General features: G+C 38.8%; 1 protein-coding gene across 1 annotated transcript in view; it reads left to right on the forward strand.

The window, feature by feature from the left end:
• LOC129092223 (seizure protein 6 homolog) overlaps positions 1–22679 on the forward strand; it is a 167001-nt gene that overhangs the window by 139699 nt on the left and 4623 nt on the right. The window contains exons 10-15 of the mRNA XM_054600080.1: positions 3316–3510; positions 4189–4327; positions 15117–15313; positions 16136–16330; positions 19380–19571; positions 21077–21271. Of these exons, the coding sequence (XP_054456055.1) occupies positions 3316–3510; positions 4189–4327; positions 15117–15313; positions 16136–16330; positions 19380–19571; positions 21077–21271 (1113 nt within the window). The remainder of the gene's footprint in view (positions 1–3315; positions 3511–4188; positions 4328–15116; positions 15314–16135; positions 16331–19379; positions 19572–21076; positions 21272–22679) is intronic.

Raw genomic sequence — 22679 nt, forward strand, 5'->3', positions numbered from 1 at the left:
AGGAACTTTGGCCTGCCGTGGATTCTCAGTGATTTATTAATTTAAAAAATATAATGAACAAACCCTTCAATAGAATATAGTGTAAAAGCTGAAGAGTGAATGGCTGGACACGCTGACTGGTGAATGAAGCTCAAAAGTTTCAGCAATTTTAAAAATCAAGGGCAATGCAACCACCCAAAAAAGGGTGGGATGGACTGTATGAGAGTGAACAGCTCCAAACATGCTTTCAAACAGTGAAAAGAATAAGAAAAATCTACGGTAATGAAGGGAGATGTAGGAGCTTGTTTCTCATAGTCTAACTGACAAGATGTCTGGGTTTTAACCAGTCTAGTCTCCCAAAGAATATTCTTAAATACAACAAAACTGCATTGTCAGTTACCTTTTGAGGGAAGCATCTTTTCTCCCAGATTTGGACACGGACTCAGACATGGACATAGATATAGACATGGACACGGCAATAGACAGAGTCTGTGTAAGAACGAGGTCACGGTGGTTTGGTCAGTCATGATCAGCACAGGACTTTCACCCTGGAGACAGCTGTTTGTTTCCCAGTGAAGCCAAAAGTCAACGTTGACTTATTTTAATCTACGTCCACAATTTAAATAACATAAAAAATGTCCTTATTATTATTATTATTATTATTATTATTATTATTATTATTATTATTATTATTATTATTATTATTATTATAACCACATGTTTAAAATTGCAACTATAATCTGGTAGAGAATATGTTTCCTTTGATACATAATTGAGAATGCAGTTTAGTTGTATGGGGACGTAATTTTGTAGGAGATAGGGTTGGTTTTACCAAACATAATCTAGTCTGCTGTTCCCAAAGTAAAGACTGAACCTCCATGCTTGTGTCCTATTCAGTAGTTTCATATACACTGTCGTTGTTCAGATTGTAAAGCCCTCTGTGGCAGAATCGTGATTTGTGATATTGGGCTATACAAATAAAATTGAATTGAATTGAATTTTCTATGGTCTAGTCCTGAAGTGCATAAAGATTCTAAAATGTGGGTTAAGGTTAGGATTTCACTGCTCATTCCATCAACATTTACATATCACATACTAATAATAAAAAATAAAAAAACAAGTCAACAGTGAACTGAGTGAAGTCTTGTTCGTATAGATAGTTCTCCATCAGGTCAGAGTCCATGCAGGCATATAAATCATATGACCTTAACATTATTAAGACCATTCTACAAGGATGAGTCCATGTAAACAGAAAATAGGGTAACACAGCACTGGAGATGTGTAATGTCAGTCAGCTTTATTGATCCATCACTGTGAATGAAAAGCAACAATTTGCACTTAGAATAATGTTATCAGATCACACAGCATTTTCATATCAACTCACATTTGCCAGATTAGTTTGAGAGCAGAGATGTGACTGGAGGGAATATTTTTTTTCTGTTTTCTACCTCTGTCGTTTGTGATGTGTATGCTGATTCCACTGTGACATGATTCTCAAAAATACAGGACTTGTCATCAACAGTAGCAGATCAAATCATATATCCCTCCAAAGGGTAGCAGGACAATATAATGAGGGAAAGTTTTCATTAAACATATCTGCAAACATGATACAATAAGATTCAAAAGATAGATTCCAAAAATGTTTATATGAATATATAGATAGCACTTAATAGGATAAGCAATTACAGATGGATGGATGGATTGTTGGATTGATGGAATAATCTCAATGGACTTTGATGAGTGCAGGAGAGAAATAAAAACTTTTGGCAGATTAAAAGCCTCACTTCTTAAATTCTCTCTAGAGAACCAAATTACATTTTTCACTTTCATTGCTGCCTTAATTGCAGCTTTTGCAATAAACATATTATGGGACACATTAAAACACATCCATAACTGTGTTAAAAGTACCTCATTTTATTTATTTTGTCTTTTGTATCTCTTGCTTTTGTAGCTATTTGATAGAGGCTCTCAGTACATTCCTCTTAGTAAATTAACCTACTTTTTGCGTCTCTATGTTTGAAAACAAAAGAATCAAGGAAGTGTCTTCCAGTTATCCAATTTTAACTTCCGTCTTCTACCAGCAGAACTGTATACATTAGAATCTATCTGATTTATTTTACAGTTAGTTTCATCTAATGGTTAGGGTGAGAAATCACTTAGCTTCGCTTATCTTTTGCCCTCACATTTGTCTAAGCACTCACCATCAGATCGGCGGCTCTTCTCTTCTCGTCCACAAGGACCACTTGGAAATAAAATCTGTGTAATCTGTTTAGGTTTTTGCTTCACTGCCGCAAATGGGATTAGGCCCAAAGGGAGAAACAGACCTCATTATGGACATTAACAGGACATAATGCTGTTCAGCAGTCTCTTAACAGATTTGATGGTTCCTCCTTTATCCTGACAAACTATTCCTATCCTGTCCAGCTCCCGCTAATGCATGAGCCATTTCTAACTGCCAGTGCTTCTTCCTCTTCTTCTTTCCCTTCTCTTTCTTTTTCCTTTTCTTCTTTTCTCCTTTTTCTCCTTTTTCTCCTTCTTCTTCGTCTTTGTTTTCTTCTTCTTCTTCTTCTTCTTCTTCTTCTTCTTCTTCTTCTTCTTCTTCTTCTTCTTTATCTTCTACATCTTCCTCTTCTTTTTCTTCTTCTTCTTCTTCACCTTCTTCTTCCTCTTCTTTTTCATCTTCCCCTTCTTCTTCTTATTCCTCCTGTTTTTCGTCTTCCCCTTCTTCTTCTTCTTCTTCTTCTTCTTCTTCTTCTTCTTCTTCTTCTTCTTCTTCTTCGTGCATTCTCCTCAAAAGAATGTATCCATTCAGAACTATTTGCAAGTGACTGAAATTAATGAATACATCTTAAAGTTTATTCATTGCATTTGGTCCTATACAGATTCTGAAATGTAGCTACTGTTTTCTGGACACAATGTGGGAGTATGCTCCTTGTTAACAAATGTCTTCAACAATTTAACACAAAAAAATATCACATTTAGGTTACTTAATTGGTGTGACTAAAATTCTAGCAGTGGGGGTAACGTCATACTAACATCTGCATGCTAACATGCTAACATGCTCACAATCACACAATGTTCATATTGATTATAATCTGTTAAGACTGTTACCCTCTTAGTTCAATGTGTTTGCATGCTAACATTACTAATAAGTATTAAATCATTTGTACTAAATGCTAGCAAATTTTGGAGCTGATGGGAATATTATCAGTTCTGCAGGCATTTGCCCAAAGTTCATCCTCCAGGAACCATGAACTTTGGAACCACAAAGCTTCTCACTTGCTTTTTGGTAAACCCTCGTTCCTTTTTGCTACTGAAAATGTCTTTGTTCCACAGCCTTTGCAGCAGGCCACTGCTACAAACCCTTTGTGAAGTACGGTAACCTGACCAGTAGTGACAACACTTGGGCAGTGGGAGCTGTGGTGGAGTTTGCTTGTAACCCTGGCTATACACTGGAACAAGGATCTGTCACTATTGAATGCATGGACCCCAACAATCCCCAGTGGAATGAGACCGAGCCTGCCTGCAGAGGTCCGTATGTCTGTGTATTGTTGAAATAAAGTGATTCATCTACATCTGCATTAAATACATCCTTTTTAAAATATTTTACATAATTATTTTATTTTAGGCAATAAGCTTATATGATTCACTTAAAATGAGAGACATGGGTCAGTATCTCGCAAAGAGACATTTCAGCAGGACTCAGGGCTGTTGTTACTGTTGTTGCAGGTGGGTCCGCCTTACTACGATGGGTATGTGTCTGTAATCACACAAGATTACAGGATGAATTATTTGGATTAGACGGGATCTAATAACAATTTATGCTGCCATGTTAGTAATAAAACATGCAAGAAAATACTGTATTGAAACAAAAACCGAAATAACGTGACAGCTGTCTGGGGAGAGATCCACTGAAAGTTTCCTACTTGGTGTTTCCTACTTCCACTTTTATTTAGGCAGAACTATTGTTTGGCTGCTTGTGTTTAAATGGAATTCAACATTTAAGATATTTTGCTTCTACTATTGAATACAAATCTAAACTGAAGTATTGAATTATTATCAATGTTTGTTTTTGGCATTGAATTTTAGGAATTGTATCCACACTTTTTGACCACCAGCCCTTTTGCTCTAGGTGTGCTGATTAAATAAATTGTACCCTCATTATTGCCTGTCTTAACGTCCATGGTTGTGTATGTGCGTATGTTTCAGCTGTGTGTAGTGGCGAGATCACAGACTCAGCTGGAGTGGTGCTGTCTCCTAACTGGCCTGAAGCCTACGATAAAGGCCAGGACTGTATCTGGGGAATCCACGTTGAGGAGGACAAGAGGATCATGGTGGACATTCAAGTGTAGGTATCTGTCTTCTACATGTGCAGTTTGATCCTCCTCCTCACCCTTTACCCTTTGATATGCATGAAACCACATTACTACGAACCTGGAATCATCACTAAACCCGCTTCATCTCCAGTCTTAAACTTCTAACAGCGCAACAGAAGTGGTTTGAAGATTACAAAGAATTACCTCACCATGACTGGTAACACATTAAAAACACAACACGCTGCTAATGAAAGAGCGCTCGGCTTGTGAATAAGATGCGTAAGTGCCACAACGACAAAGGTTAATTAGGTGCAGCGGAGAAAACTAATTATATCAGGGAGGGTTTGTTTGGCAGTCCCCCACCACCAACAACCCTAGCTGCTGCTGTGCGGAGTACAGGGTGCAAGTGTAGAGCATGGGAGTGTGTGTTTCCTGTGATGCGGTGTCGAGGTGAAGACAGAACGACAACCCCCGCCGTGTCAGTGCCCGATAAGTCAGCCAGCCGTAGAAAATCATTTGCAATTTGCAAGCAAATTAAGGAGGGCTCATTTGCATAAATTGCATCTTCAGCTCTGTGTTTTCTCTCTTTGTCTCTTCTCTCTCTCTCTTTCTGAACAGCACCTGTGCTCTTGTTGTACTTTGAGAAGCACTGATTAATGGCCTCCTCTGGTGTTTGAAAGGAAGTCTTTCAACATAAGTAATTGCTGCTATTCATTCAGCAGAGCGGGTGATTTCAGTAGGGCTACATCCACACTAATACATTTGTGTTTAAAACCGCTTGATCTACGTGCACACAAGTGTTTTAGCATCGTTTCAGAAAAAATCTTTGTCAATACTAACACACCTGAAGACGCATATCACATGAACTTTTACGTACACTGGCATGGCGTCTCACAGTAAACAGGATGATTTGTCCGTGGTTGGTTGCGTAGTTTCAAAAAAACAAGCATAGTATTATGGTACTTTCAAAAGGCCTAATAAAATGTATTATTTGATATGCCTCTGTCTTTCCCACACATGCACTCAAACAGAGACAAATTTACCTGAAAGAAATACTTAAATTTTTTTAAATGCAGGTACAAGGCTGATACTAGTTTATGAGTGCCTAGCTTAGCTCTTGCTCTTATTTCCCTCTCACACAAATGTTTTGAAAGTTTTAATATATTATGGACCTGAGATCGGCTCCAGCACCCCTGCGACCCTTAACTGGATAAGCAGGTTACGGAAAATGAATGAATGAATGAATATATTATGGATCAAGAAATGTGGGCAACACGTGTCAAACTAGTTTACCCCTGTTGTTGTCTGTAAACACGCAACTCTGCCGGTTGGCTTGAATTCCCTGTCATACTAGAGATCGTACAAGATCTGTGCTTTGCTTGTTTACAGTTTTTTGTAAACTTCAGTATAGTTGTGCGGAACAAAGTAGACATAGATAATAAAGTCCTCTGTTTATGTCCATCGCCCTCCTTCATAGGGCTGATAACGCAGCTGGAAACGCTGCTTGCAGGTCGCAGGTAGCATTATGAAATGAAGCATTTAACTGTATAATAGCTTCCAGCAATGACAACAAGGTCAACAACTACTGTCATTTCTTATCCATGCTGAATGACCCACTGGTAGTCACACGGTAATAATGGCCGATGTTGATTGTTTTCATCTGCAATAGCATAATGTGATAGTGGCGTGATGAATCAGGGAAGGATATGACACGACTTTTAGAATCCAATCAACAAGGGAATGTTGGTGTCTGCGTCCTCATTTTCAAAGGTCTCCGTTTCTGCCCTTCCAGACTAAAATACAACCACTGAGTTTTTAAACTGAAACAGCCTCATCAGCGTTTTCGAATGTTAAAAACCCCAGTTAAGTGTAGACTTTAGGCAGAAAAAGCAAAAGTCATACGTTTGAAAAAGAAAATGTGTGTTTAGTGTAGATGTTTCCTGCAAAAACATTTAGACAATGCAACAGCCTTAAAACCAAGCTCAAAGAGAAGAAGACATGCGTTGCCACCCAACTAACTATCTTTCTGTAACCAGTTTTATTTTAACTTCACAACTGAAGCTGCCATAACATTACAGTGTAGATGAAATTAGTAAAGGTTTATATGCATGACCAAATGAATCCTTCCACATACTTAAGTTGACCTTCAACCCCTCATCAGACATAATATAGAAATTGAGCAATTCTGCAAAACCCTGAATCACATTCAATGACAAAAATGTCAAATTCAAGTTTATTTCCAGTTGCATAAGAACTAAGTTAAAAGCCTTGCCCTTGATTTTTAAAGTTATTACTTTCCAGGAATTTCATACAGGAAACACAGGGAATGAGAGGGGAACATGCCATGCAGCAAAGGCATCCAGCTGGAATTGAACCTGGATTGTTGCTGTGTACGGGACACATCCTAACCACTAGTTCACCAAGATGACCAGTTCCTAGTAAAACTCTTTGTGGTGAAAAAGGAAATACATCAGCCATACAGAATCATTTGATCCTCTTTCATACATGAAACTGGTCACAACAAGGTCTGCGGATAATCAAGAGTAGCAGGGCCATGATTTCAGGAAAGAGACATTGCCGGCACTGGGCATGCCCCCATTCTTTTTTAAAACCAAATAAAATATCAATGACAGTGTTGTCTTTCTGTCCAGCTGGCATAGCCCAGAGGAAAGAAGCTCTGAGGGTTGTGTTCAGTTTTTACCATGAACTCACAGTCAATTGATTTATGAGCAGCAGAGCGAGCAGCTGATATTTTGGCCAGCATTTTGTCTCACAGGTTTCACTTAGGCCTAATAAACATGTTGCATTCAAGCTGATATTATGAATATTGTTAACCTGCATTGTTAACATCCATGTTTGGTATCCATGTTTTTCTTGGTGCAATACCCCTTCTAACTGTCATTCCTTGGAGTAGCATGACACTGTCAGCAGGAATGTGTATCACGTCAAGGGGTTTATTAAGAATAAAGAAAAAAACCTGATGCAACATGTCCACCATCACTTCTGAAGCCAAACCTATTGCTTTGCATTAACTGTTCTGGAGTCCATTCGCAGGCTCAAAATGTGAATGTTATCCTCTTGAAGGAAAAGCAAGCATCGGTCTGGTTTTCATTTTTGTACACATTGCAGCTTTAGGGATGTTGGTGGGGATTTCACTGTGTGTATTATGTGTGTGAGCATCAGTGTGTGCTGGGATAAGATGCAAAAACTGTGGTCCAGTTTACCATTGAGCTCTCATGGGAATAAACCAAAAAACGAGATATCCACTAAGAGAAGCATTCTTATCTAGCACTAGTCTTCTCACTGTCTGAACATATGCCCAGCAGGTGTCTGAGCATTTACATGAAGCTTATCAAGAGCAGCTGTTCTCCCAGAGCCCTCTGGGTTAGATGGTATACAGAGATATATGAGGCCTTTAACAAGGTCCACACAAACACCTGTGCACACACGCGCATATCTCATACTCCATCTGTTTAATGGCAAGTTGGGACATTATCACAAGGGTGTATCAAATTACTTTTATGAATGGCCTTCAAATGAAAGAAGAGGGAGTGAAAGGTTTGATTAAAGTGAAAGTAACAGCAGTAAAGTAAATGAAACCACCCTTGCTCCCACTACTGTCCAATGCTTTTGGATGGAAATTTAAAACATGGGCATTTATTTTAAATGATAGTAATGTTTATAGTGGTTGTATTATGAGAAGAACAATCCAGCTTGGATGCTGTTATATTGCATAATGATGTCAGTTTGTTTTGTCGACTCATTTAGTTATTTATCTTTTTGGATTTTTTGGATTTTTGGACATACAGCGGGTAAAATAAGTATTAAGCACAATTTTTCGCAGTAAATATATTTCTAAAGGTGCTATTGACATGACATGTTCACCAGATGTCGGTAACAACCCAAGTAATCCATACATACAAAGAAAACCAAACAAATAAGTTCAGAAATTAAGTTATGTGTAATAGAAAGGAATGACACAGGGAAAAAGTATTGAACACATGAAGAAAGGGAAGTGCAAAAAGGCATGGAAAGCCAAGACACCAGCTGAAATGTATCAGTAATAAGAAAGCAATCCTGCCCCTTGTCAGTGCAAATTAATATCAGCTGGTTCAGTCCCAACTGATGGCCTATAAAAAGGTGTCTCATTACCAAGGTGTCACACAAGAAACATCTCATGATGGGTAAAAGCAAAGAGCTCTCTCAAGACCTTCGCAACCTTATTGTTGCAAAACATACTGATGGCATTGGTTACAGAAGGATTTCTAAACTTCTGAATGTTCCAGTGAGCACTGTTGGGGCCATAATCCGGAAGTGTAAAGAACATAATTTCACCATAAACTGGCCACGACCAGGTGCTCCTCGCAAGATTTCTGACAGTGAAAATAATTATCAGAAGAGTTGTCCAAGAGCCAATGACCACTTGTGGAGAGCTTCAGAAAGACCTGGAATTAGCAGGTACAATTGTTTCAAAGAAAACAATAAGTAATGCACTCAACCGCTTTGGCCTGTATGCACGCTCACCACGCAAGACTCCATTGCTGAAGAAAAAGCATGTTGAAGCTCGTTTAAAGTTTGCTGCACAACATTTAGACAAGCCTGTGAAATACTGGGAGAATATAGTCTGGTCAGATGAGATCAAAATTTTACTCTTTGGATGCCATAATACACACCATGTTTGGAGGTCAAATGGCACTGCACATCACCCCAAAAACACCATACCAACAGTGAAGTTTGGAGGTGGGAACATCATGGTGTGGGGCTGTTTTTCAGCATATGGCACTGGCAAATGTCATATAATTGAAGGAAGGATGAATGGAAAAATGTACCGAGACATTCTTGATAAAAATCTGCTGCCATCTACCAGGATGATGAAGATGAAACGAGGGTGGACATTTCAGCAAGACAATGATCCCAAACACACAGCCAAGGAAACTCTCAATTGGTTTCAGAGAAAGAAAATAAAGCTGCTAGAATGGCCCAGCCAATCACCTGACTTGAATCCAATAGAAAATCTATGGAAATAACTAAAGATCAGAGTTCAAAGAAGAGGCCCACGGAACCTTCAAGATTTGAAGACTGTTTGTGTGGAAGAATGGGCCAAAATCACACCTGAGCAATGCATACGACTAGTTTCTCCATACAAGAGGCGCCTTGAAGCTGTCATTACCAACAAAGGCTTTTGTACCAAGTATTAAATACATTTCAGTAAGTGTGTTCAATACTTTTTCCCTGTGTCATTCCATTTTATGACACATAACTTAATTTCTGAACTTATTTGTTTTGTTTTCTTTGTATGTATGGATTACTTGGGTTGTTACCGACATCTGGTGAAAATGTCATGTCAATAGCACCTTTAGAAATATATTTACTGAGAAAAATGGTGACGTGTTCAATACTTATTTTACCCGCTGTATGTCCACCAAATGTGGTTACAATAGCACAAAGCATTCAGGAGATATGACTTTTTGTTTGTATTAAAAGCACTGGCCACAGCATTTGAGCTAACTTTAACTCTCTCTAAAGCAAGACATCTCTGTCTGTATGAAACCTTTTCCTATCTACTTCACACTTGGTGGATGGATTGCTGGGGACCAAAGAGAGTGCAGTGTCAAAGTTGGTGCAATTTGGCCACATGGTGGCACTGTATCAACAAACTTGACATTTGTGCTGTAACTTTGAAACTGTCTCTGAAACAAAATTATTTTTTCCTGGTTCTATAGTTCTAAACAAATGTATCCATATAACCCACACCCATTTGCCTCTCATTTTGCCATTTTGTGTCCCAATCTGTTTTTTCCACTATTCCTCCTACTCCCCAAATTTGGTTGAGAATATTGACCAAGCAGATTAATTCACTCCATTTTTTGTCCTTTATCTTTCATCCATTTTTGATGTGACCCACTGTTTTAATATAGCTGGCCATTCAAGTTAGCTCAAATGCTGTGGCCAGTGCTTTTATTACAAAAAAAAGTCATATCTCCTGAATGCTTTGTGCTATTGTGACCACATTTGGTGGACATATGTAAATGAGATGTCTGAGTCACAATGACAAGTTTGGTAAAAACAAACAACAATGGCCATTTACTTTTGACCTGTAGTGACCACGGTAAACAGTTTAATGCCATCGTACTCCTCGGCTATTTGGCTCAAACCATTCTCTTCCTGTATTTCTTACTCTTGGAAAGATGGAAATAGAATATCATGAAGTGAAGAGTTGAGGTAAATGTGTTGGCAGCTGGTCCCATGGGCCAGGCCAAACTCAGCCATGTTTTTCAAATTGAACTAAATCAAATTAGTGTCAGGGAATGGAGGCTGTGATTGATTTTTCTCTACAGATGCACCGCAGACAAAGCCTTGTTTAGCTTAATCACAACAAATTTGAAGCCAGCTGACAATACTTCTCAATCTGCCTCGCTCTCTGAGCAGGTGAGAGGCTTTATCCGTTAGCAATCCAATAAACATGGAACACAATAAGTTTAGAAGACGGCAAACTATGCCTGTGAGGACCAGACTTTTCATAGGGACATAATCCTTATCAAGGTGAGGCCACCTTTCCTGGTCTCACCTCTCATGATGTGTTTAAAAGTAGGACTTAAGGTTACAATCATGTTTAAGTTGTTTAGGTGAAATCTTTTGTAAGATTTTAACTTAACTTTATGGAGTCATGTTTTTCAGAGACTGCATTCATGAAGCATCAAAGCTGCACTGACATTTTGAGGTGGCAATATATTTAGACAGGCCCTATTATGCTATTTTCTGCGTGCATATTTTTATCTCAAGTTACAGTTACAACATGTTAATATGTGTTAATGCTCATAATACACCTTGTTTTTCTCATCCTGGCTGTTCTGCAGCACCTCTTCTCACACTCTCTCTGAAATGCTCCGTTGTAGCATTTGCTCAACGTTTTGCATGCATCGGAAATGTCCCGCCCCTTACAAACAGATTTCAGCCCCGTCTTCCACAGCGGTTCAAAACACTGTTGAAGCTGTCCTCTACGAAATGGAGCGAACACAACATTAAGTTTTCGTTGTACTGCTCTGGCAAAGTGTTAAAAATGAAATGTAGCTACTTTTTCTTCATTTCATCTGCCTTTGGAAGTCCAAACAAAGGACATTTCCCCTCACAGAGCAGAGCACAGCGTTTTCTCCACATGACGACCGCAAAAAGACACTCTTCCTCCGGACCCTCGGCTCCGTCTCTCTCTTTTGTTGTTTGAGGGCCAAACTAGCCCGAAGGAGTTTTACGTTAATTCCGTAACATTATGACCTCATAAAGTTATGGAAGTGAAGGAGAGAATTCAATCAAGCCGTTTCAGGCAGCTCAGGAGCAGTGTGGACTTCAGGTTTTACACTCTACGGACCTTTTACATGTACAAAAATATATATAACACACTTAAGAAGTGGTAAAAAGTGGAAAAGCATAATAGGGTCACTTTAATTAAAACTCACTGACAGACTGAGTTTATTCATTTGATATAGAACAAACTAAATATGATAGGGGAAGTAAGACCTACCTTTGTGTGTTTGACAAGCCACTTACCTAAAGTATATACTTATGATGACAGGGTGTTATTTTGTCAGAAAAGGTAGATTTTATATTAAAAGGAAATGATACAGTTCAATCACTCTGGGCGAAAACTTTGGAACAATTGGCAGCCAATGTCTTCATTGAATATGTCACAACAATCAGGAAAAATGGTATTTCAAAGTTCCTGAATGATTGTTTTACATTGGTGTTTTGGAAAAAAAATATTTCCTTGGTTCAGATCACTGAATCATCACCCGTGTCTCCAATTTGTACTGATTCAAATAGGTGTGGTGTTGTGCTCAAGGACAGCTGTTTCCCCTGGTTTGAGAAACAATCAACCAATCAGAGCTTTGCAGGTGGGATTCAAAATGTCATCTTCTTAAATCGAGTCAGATAGCCATCTAGCTATGAAAATGAAAAGTAAATGGACATAAAAAAATATTAAATTGACACAAATGAACAGTTTATCTCCAGATTTCCGAAACTACTCGTTTATTTATTCAATTGTTGCATAAAAACCTCAAAGAATGTATCTACTAAAAAGTAAAGTGTGTCAATCAAAAGCTGATGTATCTTCATCCTCTGTGCCAAAGAGCTCCGTTCTTGTCAAAACACATTAATGAGTCTAACTTAATCACCATGAACAAACACACACACACACACACACTGTAGTTTATTTGGACTCAATCTCACATACATCAACTTCAAATACATCAACATCAAATACTCAAGGACAGATCCGGTATGCCATGACTGGTTTACTGTATGCAGCCCATGAATATGTTTTTATGTTTTATGTTTTTATTTCTGAGCCAGGACCAAAATACATGTCAGTCAGAATTTTGGACCACAAATTAGGACCAATTCCCCGAGTGACATATTAAATACTGGCCCTGATTTACATTTGGGTCAGGTTGTGTTCAGATCAGAGGTTTACAGTTAGGGTTTGAGAATCAATGTATTCCATGAAAAGTGTAGCAATAGTGTGTGTGTGTGTGTGTGTGTGTGTGTGTGTGTGTGTGTGTGTGTGTGTGTGTGTGTGTGTGTGTGTGTGTGTGTGTGTGTGTGTGTGTGTGTCTAAATGTGCATCAACAGCTGACAGAAGACTAATGGTCCTCCAGTTTTTGTTCAAACTAAAAAGTCATAGATAAACATTTCATCCTCTGTCAGGCTTTGCAATGTGCCGATTCAATCCACGCCTCTTGAACCTTTGATTTTCTGGCATTCCCTTAGTGATTAATAGCTCAATCTCAGGCTGCCTAATGAGTTTTATCAGGAGCCGCTGGTGATTAATTAGCGACAGCAAAGAGCATGTCACTGCTTTATTCTGGCTAAGCCATTTCTCCCATGCTCTAAATCTTCTCTGTACAAAGAGATAGCTTAGCCCCAGGTGACATTTTTAAACAGCTCTGAGGTTTGTAAGAGTTCCACCCATACAGGCTATGGTCAAATAAGCACTAATATTTTGACAGGGAAACTGTGACAGCAAGTGTGCTTATTCAGCATGAGTTGGAGTCATAGACAAAAATGTGTGTCATTGTCAACATCGTGATTGTTATGATCCTCGTCGGTCTCAATCAGCAAGGAAATAGCATCCCAGATGTTTTAGTAATATTCTGAAAAGGAAATTCTGTTCATTTTTCAACACTATTCTCTTTTTTTTGTCCATTGTGACTATTGGTCTTGTTACCATTTCACTCAACACCTATGTTTAAAAGATTTGGGAGATGGGGAGTTGGGTAAGAAAATCATTACAAGGGATAAGGACAATGAGCCAGCAGCTTTCCAAATAAAAAACTCCCATTTTTTACATTACATACATTACAGTCATTTAGCATTACAGCCATTTCATTGTAAATGGGAACATTTTCTCATCAGGAAGGGTTCTAACTCAGCCTGTGAAAACAGTTGTAGAATGTCTTCTCAGGCTCTGAAGGGAGCTAAAAAACAGACCTAAAGTAAGCTGGTGTTGTCATCAGCAGTATCTAAGCTTTAGCTTGGAAACTACCTGTGGCGGGACACATTTTTAGAAACCTTCAGTATTTAGATATTTTACTAAGTACAAGTAGCAATCAGCAGTGTAAACAAATGCAGTATTTAAAATCTCACTAAAGTTAAAAGTATTATCCATATATGTATCCGAAGTAAAAATATTTATTATGCAGATAAATGACCCCTGAGATTGGTATATCATTATATTACATCATAATTGTTATTGATTAAATTATACTGGAATTATTCTAACTTGGTAGTTAAATCTATAATCAAGGTTTATGAGCTCATAACATGTTTTGTGCGTAAAACTTGATCAGCAAAAGTTTCTATTCCAGCCACTGTCAAATAAATGTAGTGGAGTAAAAGAGTAAAATATTGCTTTATTGAAATTAAATACTAGATCACCAAAACTTCCCCTTAAACAGCTGTAGTTGATTGCAAGTGAAAGTAAACACAGGAAGTAGTCCCTCTTGGAAAGCAGTAGGAGCTTTTCGTTACCAGCCCAGTTGATGTTGTGCTTGGTTTTGCCTAGTTTCTGTTTCCATAATCACTACAATAAACCTGATGTTGCAAAATGTAATATGACCACTAGAATAATGGACAAAAATAGAGGGATGACAGAAGGCTGAACAGCTCCATGATTCTCAACAAATATAAGATGATGTTAACCACAAGATCTTACCTTGTCGATAGTCACATTACTATCCTGACAATGGTTTGCTCAGGAGCCAGGGAAGAGGAACCACACCGCCCGTTGTAAATGATGTAAATGGACGTGCATTTATATCACACCTTTCCAACAACATTCACCCATTCTCACATTTTCTTGGACTGATGGCAGAGGCTACCATGCAAGGTGCCGCCTGCACATGTGGACCAATAACTAATTCACATTCACAAACATTCATACACCGAATGCACGGGGTTCAGTGTTTTGCCTGAGGACACTTCGCCATTAGGACTGGAGAGCCCGGAAATCGAACTGCTGATCTTGCCGTTTGGCCTTACCTCAGAGCCACAGCGGCCCATGTAACAGTCTGGAGTTGTCGTTGACCTCTTAACTGTCATTTCAAAAATACAAGGACGGAGTGTAAGGTGTAGTGTTAACGTTATGATATGTCAGACATCTGTCATAGGAAAAAGAGGTAAGTATTGGTGAGGTGTGAACAGACCTGTGATTGTGTCCACCTCATTCACTGTTTTTGTATGAACATAAAAACAAACTAATTATCTCTAAAGGTGGCTGAGCTGGACACTAAACACAGATGTGATTTTGTGTGTCTCCCATTTCAGGCTGAATATTGGGAAGAATGACCTGTTGACATTTTATGACGGAGATGACCTTACAGCTAAAGTACTGGGTCAGTATGGAGGATCAAAGTCCCGATTTAAGCTCTACACCTCCACCGCAGACCTCACCATCCAGTTCCAGTCTGACCCTGCCACCAATGTCTATGGCTACGGCAACGGCTTTATTGTCCACTTCTTTGGTAAGCCATAGAATCAGTGCTGTGTCAGTGAAGTATATTTCTCAGTATGCTGAAGTATTCTTTAATGTCATTTATGAATAAAATCTAATACGGTTCTGGTGTATCAGAAATGTATGAGTGAGCTCTTCCCAGAGGAGGAGGTAATTTGTTTTTGCAGTCCTTAAAAATGGAAGCAATAAGAGCCTGTCCCTTGTGTTGGCGGGGCCTTTCCATCAGCACCACGCCGTAGCCAGCACACTATATCTGATAAGAGTTAATGAATTCAGAGGGAGGGAAAGGTTTTAGAATACAGATGATGGACAAAGAGGAATAAAGGGAGAGAAAGCTTTTATCACGGTTTCCTCATGAATCTCATTAATGGAATGTAAACACAAGACAACAACATGGGCAGGTGTCAGAGAATGTGGCTTTTCTATAGTTTCCAATTGCAGTTATTTTGATATGTTTTTCCGATCAGACTCCTAAGCAGAGGGCCTGAGCCTGCTGCTGCTAGAGGGGAACCTAGAGTGTCATAGTTTGAAGTTTGATCTTCAGAGGATTATGAATGTCCCACATTAATGTTATGACAGTGTGACACTTACATTTAGCTATTTCTTGAGTGCAAAAGTAGAGGACAGGCCAGAAAGTAATTGAAAATCTTCTGACAAATTAGCCAGCAGTTAAGATTTCTTGCTATGAATCACAGTGTTGGGCAGACACTGACTGACTGACGTTATTGAGTATCTTTATGTCACTCTAACCTGACATTTTCCTAATGTCCTGGCTTTTTCGCTTCCTTGCTGTCTCTCTCTAAACCCTCCCTCCCCACACACACACCTGCAGAAGTAGCTCGTAATGACACCTGCCCCGAGCTTCCAGAGATCTCTAATGGCTGGAGGAGTTCATCTCACCCTGAGCTGGTTCAGGGCACAGTGGTGACCTACCAGTGTTACCCTGGTTATCAGGTGGTGGGCTCTGAGCTGCTCATGTGCCAATGGGACCTCACCTGGAGCGGTGACCTACCAAGCTGTGAAAGAGGTTAGTACACAAACACTGCCACCACTACTGAATCATCCACTTGAGCCGATACAAGCTTAGTACCAGAGTGTCCATTGTGCTTTCTCACCTACAAGGAAAGATATGTAGGAGATGATATTAGAGTAGATCATCTCAGATTAATCCAACAAGATAAACTTTTTTTTTTTTTTTTTTTTAAACCTTATTCTTGAGCCTTGTCTGACATGTACTGTAAGTTAGCCTTGACATTAACCTAAGATTCCAAGTTAACTATAAATTGTCAAACAGCTTAATCACCTTGCAGGTAAATGTGTAACACAGCCTGGCAGAGAACAGGCAAACAAAAAACCTCAAAATTCCCTTGGCATGTACAATACAATGCAGTGCACAAATTACATCATGTCTCAATGGTGACACAGAATGATGGTTTGTGTCCAAATTTTCAATTTACTGATCACTACGAATAAACTATGAAGTGTCTGTTAGGAAGAACGTACTGGTGAATGAATGCATGAATGGATGAATGAGGGAGTGATTTCAGACACAGGACAGTTTTCTATGAGCACTCTTCATTTTTTATTTATTTCCACAATGACATATAATCAAAACCTAACAAATTACGCTAATGAATCTATAATCTATAAATCTGATTTTCATAAGGTTAATACACATACATACACACACACACACACACACATGCACACACAAGCCGGTGCCAGTGACCAGTCCCACTGGCAGCAATTGCAGACCTGGGCTCCAACATGGCTTACTTCCATCCTGTGTTTCTGGCCTAGCTGGCCCCTCTCCTGCTGGACCTAGAACAGGCCTGACTGGATGTCGGGACTGACACAACTCATGTCTTAATCCTCTGTGGGCTCATGTAACCTGGCTCAGACAAACAGAGCTGGGCTGTCTGGTACTTTCTGAACAAAGAGAGATCCCCTTTATACTCATGATGGCAAAGTAGGCAAAGCTTCTGTTATAAGATCCAAATAGCATCTAGAGTCCCTTCATTTTATAATGTGAATTATCTACACAGATCGTTTTCATATCATATTGCATATTTTGTACACTATGCATTTCAAGCAATATGTGATTTGGACATCTGGTCACAGATTGCATGGGTATTGAGCTATGCTCAGAACACTCCAGTGTTTCACAAGAGACATGAAATATTTGATGTTTACATTAGGTTTTTTTATTGCCTTTCAGGCACCCTTTGGTATTCATTAAATTCAGTACTGCATCAAAATAAACTAGTAATTGAATAGCTTCCTTTATGGAGGTAACTCATTTCCTTGAATTAATTGAACAAGGTTGTGTTCTATTTCTTATGTATTCAACTTGTTTCATTTATAAGAAGAGTATGGGTTATTTCTTATTCAGAAATACAGTCACACAAGTGACACAGTCAGATGAAGTCTGAGCGAATTGTCATATGGAAAAATCAGTTCACCGAAATTTAGATGGTTAGTGTTATAACTTAGGGCACAACATTGCCCAGATCTCACCAGAATAATGCAAATGAATATGTAATAACATTAGTCCAAAAGATTAAAACTAAATCTACATAGATGTAAACTGATAAATATGAGTTTATGGGGCAATTTATGGGGCATTATTAAAATGGTAGTTGTGGTTCCCTTTAGTTATATTTCGGTCGATAGGAATATTAGGAAAGTAGGAAAGGGCAAACATTAGGAGGAATGGCAACAATAGTCACATCTAATCTACACCGAAACCTCATTTTTAATCCTACAGCAGCCAGGTCAAATCTATAAATCTGATTTCATAAGGTTAATACACACACACACACACACACACACACACACACACACACACACACACACACACACACACACACACACACACACACACACACACACACACACACACACACAAGCAGGTGCCAGTGACCAGTCCTGGGCTCCAACATGACTTACTTCCATCCTGTGTTTCTGGCCTAGCTGGCCCCTCTCCTGCTGGACCTAGAACAGGCCTGACTGGATGTCGGGACTGACACAACTCATTATTATTTATTCATAATGTTATTTTCAGTGAAAATAAAAAATAAAATCGTATTCTTATTTTAACAGCAGCCTCAGTTTAAAAAAAAGCTGGCAAACACTTTCGTAATTGTTTTGAAAAATCTGGGAAAGAGATCTTTAAACAAACATAATATGGAAAAACAAAGTGGCTGATGCCGGGTGGTCAGTTTGAGATGCAGTGTGCATATTTACACAACACTAAATTATACACAGGTATTATTATATCGTACACCAGCTGAACTTGAATTGAAGAAGACTCATGGATGATGATTACTGATGGAAAGGATGCAGGTACTAGTCTTGGTTATCTTATTTTTCATGTTTATAAAGGGAGAAACATAACATGGTGAAAATGTTCCTACCTTTGTTTTAATGAAAATGGGTTACTTCATTTATGTAGTACTTAGCTGGTATTTTATATACATGTTGTGTACCCTCTTTTTGTCTGCTGCTTACCAATAATTGGTATGTAAATATTTCAAATATATTAACGTTTATTGTTTTATTGTATTCACTTACTGCAAATGTTTCATTATGGCCCTGACGTTAACATGTGTCTTGGGCTATGGGATCACAAGTGGACAGTGTTAAATACAAGTGTTAGCAAACACCAAGACACATTGTGATCTGATGACCAGGACCACTTGCCGAGGTGGTCTGGGATGGATTTGACCACATATCTGTTATGGTGTAAACTCTTTAACTCCCTCATGCGTCCTAGACGTAACAGGAAGATACGTCACCAAAGCTGTCAACAGGCCCTTTTAGTTTTATTATAACATCTTCTCTTACACATTCATAATGCTCAACTTGTTTGTACACAGTACATCTTTACTTTATATCTTTACTAATGCATTTGTACTAGTAACAGTGTTACAGACCAGCTGCATAGGTACACATAAGTGTGAGGTGTACTGTTTGCTGATGTTGAATTAAAGTCACATCTCTCTGGAGAGGGGAGACAAAGAAGGAAAATGTTGGTTGACGTTAACCAACCCTCTTTCCCTGTCTGTCCATCACAGTGTTGTCTTGCGCTGACCCTGGAAAGGTGGAGCACAGCAGGCGGGTGCTTTCAGGTCCCCATTTTACCGTGGCTTCAACCATTCAGTACATCTGTAACAAGGGCTTCAGTCTGTCTGGAAACAGCCTGCTCACCTGCTTCAACCGAGGGTCCATGGGCCCCAAGTGGAGCCAGAAGCTGCCGAGATGCCTGCGTACGTACCAGTTAGTGTTTCTCAGGGCCTAGGTAGTTACACCAGAAACCGAATTCAGATTAGACACAAATTCATTGCATTTAAACAGCCAGCCAGTGCTTGTCTGGACTCAAAGTATTGCACATCTGACTGCTACAAGATAATATGTTGTGTGTGCACATGATAGACAAATCTTTTGGGGCTTTTGGTGCTCAGTTAAGTGTTCGTTAGTTAGTGTATTTCTTTAACTAGTAATTGTGATTTTTGTGATTTTAACGTACACCAGCTGACCTTAGTTCCTTGACTTCCTGCTACTCCTTTGTTTCTGATTCAGCCGGCAAGCTTAAAGTGCGTCAGTCTGATTAAAATATAATTTCCTATTCAGACAGCCTTGAAGGCATTAACCTCATTTGCATGAACGTCTCATACTCTGCCTCACCTACTTTCTAGGTTGAGATATATGGTTTGATGGCATTGACTAATAATGAATTAAACCGGACAACGGAAATTACTTTGGAGAAGATAAGCCAGTTCATTGTTATGCATGAGCTGTAGATCATGAGCAAAAGACAACTATAACGTCAAAAATTGTACTTCCAAAAAAGCTTTAGGATCATATTGCAGAGTAGGATGTGTCATAATGTGAATGTGGAACTGTCTCTCACACATATTTGCATTTCTTATGAAATTTTCTTTCAACTTTCCTACTTTGAGTACTTAAGAGACTCAAGTACAGGTGACAGTGAGTGAGTGACATTTTCTTCCATGCTAATCACTGTTGCAGTTTTTGTGCCCAATTCTGACTGGCACAATTCACTTCAATAATGAAGCTTAATTGTTTAGGTGATTCTGTAGTTGAAAGACTTCTAAGTGTCTTGGGTTACAGCAGACAACTCGGTCACATAATGCCGTTTTTTCATCATCATCATTTCAACGTACAGTTAGGACCTTGTACAGACTGAAAATAATACATAGTATTTAGTCATGATTAGTATGTTCAAGTCAGAAACGACGGTTTGAAAGGCCTCTGTGTGCTTGTCAGATTGTCTAACAGCATCTGAAACCCCTTTCAGATGGCAGATGCTATGACAGCCATGTTTTGTTACTTTTTTAAGAGACAATCACAGCCCCTGTATGCAGAGATTGAAATAGGATAAGTCTAAATGGGCACACATCACAGTCAATTTATGAGTACAGTTTCTGCCTTTGATATCAATATAAATAGAAGTTTAACGATGAGGGAAGTTTTAACTGTTCCGTCTTTTCAGGCTTTGTGTAATCTTCAGCTAATATAATTTATGCAAGCACTTTATTAAAATATTTGTTGTTTTTTTTCAATTTTCTGCACACCATGAATTTTCATACCTAATTTGATGGCAGTCTGACTAGTTGTGCCTTCCTCCACTGGACCCACTAATGGAACAAAAATATTATTGTTTAGAAATATTAAAAGTGATTATCATATCTGGTTCCAATGCACATTTCCTGAAAGGTCAATCTGAAATGTTTCTCCATTTTAAATCCAGCTGAGCTGTTTGAGCCCTGCGGTCACCCAGGAACACCGACCTATGGGGTTCCCAGCTCCAACAAGCTCCACTTCCTGGCTGGAGAGACTCTCCACTACGCCTGTCTGACTGGCCACCAGCTTCTGGGTGAGCCTGTTCTCCACTGTGTCCCTGGACACCCATCCCAGTGGAGTGGGCTGCCACCTGTCTGCAAAGGTAAGGAACTGCAGCCTGATGTCTGCACTACATTGTCAGTTCAACTTCAGTTATATATAATGTCAAAGTGTCTGCTTTGAAAATAACAGAATCTAATTTATGGCCATGAAAAATAAGAAAATCTATGAAATCATATCAATCACATTAATAAGTGCAAATACATACATGTGCAAATAAAATGTTGAATAATTCAATATATTTTGGGCTCGCTCAGATGGAATACACCTGTGAATAAAAATTTAAATTACCTTCTTAAGAGAATGTAAACTGAAACCTTAATAATCTAAATAGATGGTTGATGAAGGTTCAGGCCCCTCAAACCCCTACGTAACATATCAACTACATTTCAACATCTATTGATATTTACCTCAAATTCAAATCCTTGTGGCCTTTCTTAGTAACAATGATGCCGATGCCCTTTTGAATAAAAAAAGATATGCTTTTGAAGTGAAAACTTTTGAAATGAAAGACAATATGGTTCAATTGATCCACTCATTAATTTTGTTTTGAGGTGCAGTATAATTAGAAAATGAGAAATAAACTCATGTCTAGTCTGTTTTTACAGGTGTGAACTGTGAACAGATCAAACTGTTAGTGTGGTTCTGTCACTCTTGGTTGGCTGCTTTGGTCTGGACTGAATGTGTTATAAAGATTCCCAAAATACACAAAATATTATCTGCTCCATATGTGGCATTAGTCATAACATTTTGCAGAAACTAGTGATCTTGCGCACTTGTTCACACACTGTCTCAAAGGTTCCATCATACACATCACTTTACATTCTGGTGTGGGCATTTGGACAGTCAAGTCCTCTTTATTATTTAGTGTCTTTACCAGAAGACTTTGACAGTTTAACAAAACAAGAAACTGAGCGACTGAGCATGTTTCAAAAAACCAGGAAGAACACATCAGTCACAGTGAGAGGTGGGGAGGAAAAGTGTTTTTTTTCATTTTTCCATTTATTTTATAATGGCTCTGGATTTTGTTACTTAATACTATAATACTTAATACTTTGAAGAAGGTTGTTCCAGTTTAGAGGCTGAATTAACAAAAGAGTGGCCTTTAGTTTGAGCCTGCACTGTGATCAAAGCACACACAACATCCAGCCTGGAGCAGATACCTGTCAGGCTGCCAATGAAGTGGTGTTTGTAATGTGCAGACTTTTAATAGAGATTCCTCTGAGGATTCACAGTCCAGCTGCTGTGCATCCTCATAGTAATGGACTGTCACTTACTTGTGCTGTTACATTTGTGTCTCATTCCTGAGCATGTGATGGGACATTTAGAGTACAAAAACATTTTTAACATGCACATAAATTATCTTTTGCAGAGAAATTCATTTGAGTAAATAAAATTAAAACATTTCCATACGCTAACATCCACATGAGCACACAATGATAATATCTTTC

The sequence above is a fragment of the Anoplopoma fimbria genome, chromosome 1, assembly GCF_027596085.1.
Source record: "Anoplopoma fimbria isolate UVic2021 breed Golden Eagle Sablefish chromosome 1, Afim_UVic_2022, whole genome shotgun sequence".
Classification (NCBI taxonomy): domain Eukaryota; kingdom Metazoa; phylum Chordata; class Actinopteri; order Perciformes; family Anoplopomatidae; genus Anoplopoma; species Anoplopoma fimbria.